The sequence below is a fragment of a genome, unplaced genomic scaffold (genome assembly GCF_019419815.1).
Source record: "Pyrus x bretschneideri cultivar Hongxiangsu unplaced genomic scaffold, Pyrus_bretschneideri_v1 Contig63, whole genome shotgun sequence".
Lineage (NCBI taxonomy): Eukaryota > Viridiplantae > Streptophyta > Magnoliopsida > Rosales > Rosaceae > Pyrus > Pyrus x bretschneideri.
In genome coordinates, this window is record NW_025999802.1 from 1507215 (window position 1) to 1515476 (window position 8262).

At 35.6% G+C, this 8262-nt stretch overlaps 1 protein-coding gene and 1 pseudogene across 1 annotated transcript; both read left to right on the forward strand.

The window, feature by feature from the left end:
- Nucleotides 1-603: 603 nt before the first annotated feature.
- LOC103931879 (MLP-like protein 328) lies at nucleotides 604-1810 on the forward strand. The gene is made up of 2 exons (XM_009341421.3): nucleotides 604-850; nucleotides 1270-1810. The coding sequence occupies exons 1-2, from the start codon at nucleotides 667-669 to the stop codon at nucleotides 1536-1538; spliced, it is 453 nt and encodes a 150-aa protein (XP_009339696.2). The 5' UTR covers nucleotides 604-666; the 3' UTR covers nucleotides 1539-1810.
- A 4773-nt stretch (nucleotides 1811-6583) lies between these two features.
- On the forward strand, nucleotides 6584-7902 carry LOC103931878 (annotated as a pseudogene).
- Nucleotides 7903-8262: the final 360 nt, after the last annotated feature.

Below are 8262 nucleotides of genomic sequence, written 5' to 3' on the forward strand. Positions count from 1 at the left end.
TATCTGTCATCTCATATTTTTAGCATAATATTTTATATTGTTAACATGAGAATTGATGTTAATCTATAAGGTGATAGAGAATTCATAAAGAGTCTCACTTTTAAAGTGTTGATTTTGCATTCGAGGAGCATGGTTTTAAAAATATGTGACTTACTGTCTATCATGTGTTTCATGATTTAAATGCTTCTTAAATTGGATGACCCACTATTAAAATATGGACAATACTTTGGGTACTGACTATTCAGTACCCAAGAGGGTGGTGCTATCCACACACTAACTTTTACCCCTCATACACCTCTCTTAATTTCAGGCCATTGGATTGAAAGAATTGAAGAAGATCAATGAACAAAAATTAACAATGGCGTATTGAAAGTAAAAGAGGGTGTGTGAATAGCACTTCCCTATCCAAAATAGTAACCCAATGACAAGGCCCCGTAATATTAAAACACCTGTCATTTAAAACTCTTCCCGAATACTTGTTATCTTGTTAACCAAACACCCAACTTTATCTTCAACCCACATCCAAACACCCATCTTCTTCCTTCTTTCCACGCAATTTAACTCTAGTCACTTGTATTTAAGGAGGTAGGAGCCGAAATTATACACACACTTTAACATTCTTCTCTTATAATTTCTGAGTAGCATCCATCAAAACTGCTCATAAACATGGTTCTGCATGGTAAAATTGGGACTGAAATAGAAATCAAGGCACCAGCTAACAAGTTGTATAACACCTTCAAGAGCGCCCACCTCATCCCAAACATTTCTACTGCCCATATCAAAGGAGTTGATGTTCATGAAGGAGACTGGGAAACACACGGCTCTGTTAAGATTTGGAAATATGAACTAGGCAAGTACAACTTCAATTTTTATTCATGTTTAATTATTAACTATATATGTATGACCTTAACAGATATGCTCAACCTCATCATACGTTCATAGCATGAGTTTGCATGTTTGTATACATACACCATAGAACCTCTTAGTTATGTTACTGTTTCCTTCAAAGTTTGCTCCGGGCTATGAGTTTCCAATACGGTAAATACATGTTCCCTACGTACATGCGGTCATGTTGTCCTGTTTTTGCCAATTGAACAAGATCCTGATCACTGGAAGGGGCTTTGATCTATATACATATACATACATATACATATACATAAATATATATATATATATATATTTACACACACACCCCATACAGAGAGAGTGAGAAGGATTATATATTTTGGTTTGGTGAAATTAACCATGAATGCGTGCATGAATATATAGGGGACCATGTCGGGATATTCAAGGAACAGGTGGAGCTAGACGACGAGAACAAGGCCGCAACTCTGATTGGATTGGAAGGAGAAATGTTCAAGTATTATAAGAGATTCAAGGCTGTCTACCAATTCACTCAAAAAGATGAAGGCAAGGGTATTGCAAACCTGTGGATCGAATACGAGAAACTGAACGAAGATGTTGAAGCTCCAGATAGATACATCGGTTTGATGGTTAACCTTGTCCAGGATCTTGATGCTCACTTTCTCGGGGCATAAATGAATTAATTAATGTATAAAACCATATGGGCAGCATATGCAACGGTTGGAAAGAGCTTTTACTGGTCTTGTTAAACGTAGTTATATGTAATCATGCATGCATTTGTTCATCAATGCGTAAGTGCATAAATAAGATGCTTTTCTTAATTATGTATGTGTGTATTGTGAGAAATGTACAAAGGGATGTCATATATATGGAATAGCTATGTGATAGATTATGGTTATGGATCGCATCTATGAAATAGATAAGTCTTTGTTGATTTCTCCCTGAATTTGTAGAGTTTGGTCAATTTTTTCTTTGAACTTTAATTTTAGTCAATTTCTCCATGAACTCTTATAATTATTCAGTTTTGTCCCCTGCTGCTAAGGTTTTTGAATTTTTTATCCAACATTTCATTAATGTTTGCCTCGTTTGCAGCTTCAAAGAGTAGAAAGTCATTTTCCTCAATTTATATATATATATATGTATATTTTTTTTCCTTAAAATTGTTATTCTCTCTATGAAACTCTCCTACACGGCCAGGCCATGTAGGAGACCTCCATCATATCCAAACTTGAACGCTCCTCTTCCAACAATCAACCACATCGGTTATATCGGACCCTATATTTCTGCCATGTGTGGAAAAAAAGGGTGGTGATTGGGAGTTTGGGCCTCTGGTGGTGGTGGGAAAAACGCTGGTTAAGCTGGCGAAAATGTGCAGCCCTGGATTTAGGGGCAGTGGAGGAACAGTCTTTACTGACCAAACAAGTAGAGTAAAATCGTAAGACAATAGGTCTTTGTTTTTCCATTGTTGTAAGTGTGGAAATGATGTAGGTCTCCTCCATGGCCTGGTCGCTGATGAGTGGAGACTGGAGAGAGAGAATAAGCATTTAAATTTAGAAAGAAAAAATAAAATAAACAAGCAAAATAACGGTCAGAAACTTAACAGTAGAGGGAATTGACTAATTATAAGAGTTTAAGAAGGTAATTGACTAAAATTAAAGTTTATGGAGGAAATCAGCCAATCCCTACGAGTTTAAGGGGGTAGTTGGCCAATAACTCTAAAATAAAATGTGTGGCTTACTCCACAATATAGGTCCAGTTTTTGCTTTATCATTCTATATATATAGCTTTTTTAATATAAACTATATTCTACACTAAAGAGGAGAGAAAATGATTTATACTCAAAACGTAGTAAGATGATATAAAAAGACCCCAACCACCAATGCAATCCCTTTGCATATATAGCCTTAATTGTACTCAACAACTAACATGTGTGAGTACCTCAACCTCACCTGCCCATTTAATCATTTCTTTCTTATTGTGCAATCCTTAACAACCTAAATTATAAATCGAAAAGATGTCAGTTTAATTTTAGAAATTGGGTTTTTCTTGATTTTAAATTTTTCCGGTCGTTTTAATTTTAGTATTATATTATATATGTGGAACATCTAAGTTTTTTTGTAACTGAGTATCTTTATCCCGTGGAGGCAAGATCTCCCATAGTGCATAGACGCATATATTTTCTCACATTTGTTTATTTATGTCACTCATATTGATTGAATTAAAAGAGAATTCAAAAAATTAAATTAACTCAGAATGTGTAAAAGGAGAAATGGGTGTGCAAATGGAGATCTTATTCTAAATTTATCCAACTCGATACGTATGAAAAATTTACTACACAACTTGCCAATTCTCTTTAGCGCACGCCTTAAGGTATTGTGACTTGTGAGCAACCTAACTGTGATATCAGTTTCTTTGTATAACTTTTGACAATCATGTTGTTCAGGATGTATTCTCACTGGTAATTACACAATGAATTTTGAGTTTTTCTGTCGATAGTTCCCCAATATATGTTGTTCAGGATGTATTCTCACTGTTAATTGCACAATGAATTTTGAGTTTTTCTTTCGATAGTTCTCCAATATATATGTAATGTGAGGACAAAGTTCTACATCGGTGATAAATCAAACCATGCAAGGGTGTACTAGAGGTTAGGCTGCTACCCGTATTGTCAATTGATTTTATGATGAAAAATAAAGTTTCTTCATGGTATATATATCAAAGCAAGTTCGCCCACGTGCCCAACAGCCACACGTGCTCCACGTCATCCTATTTGTGTTGTCCATATGTCTGACTTGAAAATGACCACACGTAAAGGGTCATATGAAAATATGAGGCCAAAGCCTCAAGTCGGTAAGAGACTAAACTATGCAAAAGTTTATAAAAAGTTGAGTTACTATTTAGAAATGGCTAGTTCTTTTTCCTTGATAAAAAATAATAGGGCAAAGGAGTCGGTGATGACTCCTCAACAAAAGAACAAACTTAATACCTAAATTTTAATCTATCCAGAAGGGACAAAAATGTGATAATTGAAAAGGTAAAATATAATATTGTAAAAAATAAAATAAAATAAAATCCAATGATTGGTCAATTTGGGTACTGCTACTTTGTACCAACATTTTAGATTACAACAATTTCACAGTGACTCGTTTGGACCTTGTATGTTCGAAAGTACGAAATAATCACATCATTTTGTACCTAAAATCTGAGTAAATAGTGAGTGATTTTAATATTAGGGGTGATATTATTGATATTTTAAAAAGGAATTTTTGAACTTTAACTTTTGAAGAAGATTAAAATTTAATAAAAATCTGATGTTAAATTGGATATTGATTTTAGTCCTCTAATGTGTACTTAATTCAAATTTATATTATATTTTTGTTTTAATATTTAATAGATATCTTATCTAATTTCATTATATTAAAATTAAAATTATTTATTATCATACACATTTTAATTCATTATATTTATTTTACTTCTTCTAATTAGTGTACCTAAACGTCCGTATCATAATATATTTTACTAAATTAGTATACCGAAATGTCTGTAGTGAATTAGTGGCACATAAGAAAATATGCAAAAACATAAGTGTACCGAAAAATTCCGTACCTAAATATATGATATTAAATTAGCGTGCCGAAATGTTGGTACTTAAATATATTATAATAAACTAGTATACCGAAATGTCCGTACCTAAACATATTATACTAACCTAATGTACCGAAATGTTCGTACCTAAATATATTGTAATAAATTAGTGGCACATAAAAAAATATGCAAAAACATGAATACCGAAAAATCTTTACGAAAATATTTTCTTATATAAGATACTTACCATAATGAGAATTAAAATTTATTAAATTTTCATAAAATTTAATTTATGAACTCCATAAATTTTATTTTTATTTTTATTTTTTATTTTTGAAAGGAAGCGATGAATTGATAACTAAACTCAAAAAGAGCTACATATGTCTTGGAGGAGGAGCTCCTGAATAAGCGTAGGAGGCTCCTCAATCCAAACTAGATTATTGCTACTAGACAAAGCAAACTTAGCAAGGCGATGGGCAACGCCATTACATAACCTGGAAGCATGAATGAAAATAACCCGAGAAAAGGTGGACGCCAATTGCAACACATCCCCCGCAATCATACCTACCTCTGAAAACCTTGTGTTTGAGCTACCTGCAGACCATATATCGAACCGCTAACATCTCCAACAACGCCACGGAAGTGATCCCTGAAAACTGGTGCGCTCCAGCCGCCAAAAAACCACCCCTCCAGTCTCGCAATACCACACCCACGCCCCCCCCCCCCCCCATATTTGTATGACTCATCACCGCTCCATCCGTATTAAGCTTGACCCATCCTTGACTAGGAGGAGACCATCGCAGAGGAGTCTGCATCACCACCCTGGTAGACTCACAATTTGCAGCCTGGAAAGCCGATAGTCATGCAGAGACCTTCTGCCACACGACCATAGGTAAAACTTTGAAACCCTTCCATACCCATGAATTCCTTTCTTTCCAAATGCCCCACATAATCATACACGCCAACTCAAAATCCACCTTTTTCATTTCCAACACCGAAAGTAACCAATCCTTAAGCTATATACGCATAGTCCCCACCGACCGAAGGCCAGATGGAGAAATAAACCACACTGCTCTAGCAAAAGGACATGACAACAGCACATGTGCAGCCGTTTCCTCCTCCCCTTGACACACCCCACACTCCATCTGTACCCCGACCCCTTTCCTTCGGAGATTGACTTTGGTCGGGAGTATATCATGGCATACCTTCCAGGTGAAATTCTTAACTTTAGGAGGGATATGAGCCTTCCAAAGATGCTTCCAAAGCTTCTCATAAGCACTGCCATTAGTAGAAGAAGACGCACTACTATTCACCGATTGAAGCCATTGACGAGCTACCTTATACCCACTCTTCACTGAATACAAACCCCGCTCATCATAATGCCACACCAATCTATCCCCCGGGGCACGAAAACTAATAGGCAGAGATAGAATCAAAGCTACTTCCTCCAGGCCAAAAAATTCCGATAACAAATCGGTACGCCAAACCCGTGTAGAAGTATCAATGAGTTCCTCAACCTTCATTTGAAGTCTTCCAGGTGGAGGCGCAGAAATAACCTTGAAAGTACTAGGCCAAGGCAACCACCTATCCAACCACACCTTAACTGTCTGCCCATCTCCCACCACCCACCTCGATCCACGAACCAGAACCTCTCTTGCCTTCATAATACTTTGTCAACAAAACGAAGCAGATCCAGTAGCTTCCGCATCCCAAAAGGAAGAATTGGGGAAGTACCGAGCCTTGAGAACTCGCGCCACCAAAGACGTGGGTTGATGGAACACCCATCACCCTTGCTTAGCCAACACTGCCATGTTAAAAGCATATAGATCCCGAAACCCTAACCCACCTTCAGCTTTGGGTTTACACATCTTGTCCCAAGACCACCAATGGATTTTCCGATCCTCTGAGCCATTCCCCCACCAAAACCGCGACATGAGTTGATGTAACTCATCACAGAACGTCTTCGGGAGTAAAAAACAATTCATCGCATAAGAAGGAAGGGCCTGAGCAACAACCTTGATAAGAAGCTCCCTTCCGGCACTACTCAAAAAGCTTACTCTTCCACCCATTAAGCATTTGCGTCACCCGCTCCTTAATAAAAGAAATTATAAATAAATAAAAAAAGATATCTAATATGCCGGCATTAAATAGAGTCTAGAGACTAAAATCAATTTTTAATCTTGTATAAGACATTTTTCTAAACTTCATCTCATTTAAGGATTAAAATCTAGTTTTCTATTTAAGGGATCTTATTCAAGCATTTTTTACAAATGTATTTTTCATTATAAATATATAAAAAAAAATTATGTGCACAATAATTTTTTAAGATATCAACAATAGCATCCTAGAATTATTATTGATCCAAATCATGTACTTAACCCAAAGTTATTACGACATGGTCCCTTGAAGAATTACATTTTCAAAGTTATCCAATAAATTAATATTACACAATTGAATATTGTAGCAGTAAGGGCTGCCCTTAAGTTTCTTTAAGAGTCTGCCTACGAATCGCTGAGTACGATAACAACGGATCATCATAAACATGGCTCTGCGAGGTTGAGACTGAGATTGAAATTAAGGCACCCGCGGAGAAGTTCAACATGGCTCACCACGTCCCAAACATTTCTTCTGGCACTATCCACGGAGTTCAGGTGCATGAAGGAGACTAGGAAACTCATGGCTCTGTTAAAAGTTGGAATTACAGTGTAGGTAAGGCCATCTGTACATAATATATAAATATCTACATGTATTTGGTGTGTATCTTTTTTCTCAAAGACAAGAACACAATTATATGTTAATCATAATTCATCAATATCAGCAGGATCACAATTAACAGAACCCTAATTCACAAGTGAACAACTAACCCATGAGTGAAAAATACATACTGATATAATGGATAATTAAAACAATATATCATATGTAAGAATTGGAACTGATTTTGAATTCAATACTCAAATGTCGGTAAAGAATCTAGGTGTGCCACAATAATGCAGTTGGTTCAACTCAAATTTGAAACTTAGACTCCATTTTGACAACCATTTAATGTTTAGTTTTCAAAAAATGAAAATTAAAATCAAGATAAATTTACAAAAACTCACAAAAGTAACTTCAGTTTTCATTTTTGTGAAAACTTAAAATGTCCATTTTAGTGTTTCTTTGGTTAATATATAGATTGCTTTCTAGTGAATATAGGGGACGAAGTTGGAGTATTCAAGGAAAACGTGGAGTTTAACGACAAGAACAAATCCATAACACTGAATGGTTTGGAAGGAGATGTTTTCCAGTATTACAAGAGCTTCAAGCCAGTCTATCAATTCACTCAAAAGGATGAAGGCAACATTGCAAAATTGTCGATTGAATATGAGAAACTAACTGAGGATATTGCAGCTTCGGACAAATACGTTGGTTTGATGGTTAACTTAGGATATTGATGCTCACTTTATCAAGGCATGATTAATTAAGGAAATAAAAAGCATGCAATGGTGAAACGCGACGTCCATCATTAATATGTAATATTTGTGTTAATATTGCGTGCTTTGCTTGATAAAAATGCTTTGCTATGTGAGTTTGCCTTATAATAAATGTACGTGAAGGGATATCAGATGTAGAATTGTGATGCATAAACTATGATGTGGGATTGTGATGTATAAACTGTGGTTTATATGTAAAATGAAATGTGCAGTGCACCATCTCCACTTTGTTGTTCATCATCACATAAAATGGCCTTAATTAGTACTTTTTTAAAGAAAAAAACTAGTCTTCTTTTTTTTTTTTTTTTTGGTGTAAAACAATTAATGGAGATATGATCCTGGA

What these genes read in the sequence shown, in the direction of transcription:
- LOC103931879 (XM_009341421.3), top strand. Translation starts at nt 667, where the DNA reads ATGGTTCTGCATGGTAAAATTGGGACTGAAATAGAAATCAAGGCACCA. An exon ending in GATTTGGAAATATGAACTAG is followed by an intron (nt 851 to 1,269) that starts GCAAGTACAACT and finishes ATGAATATATAG; the next exon opens with GGGACCATGTCGGGATATTC.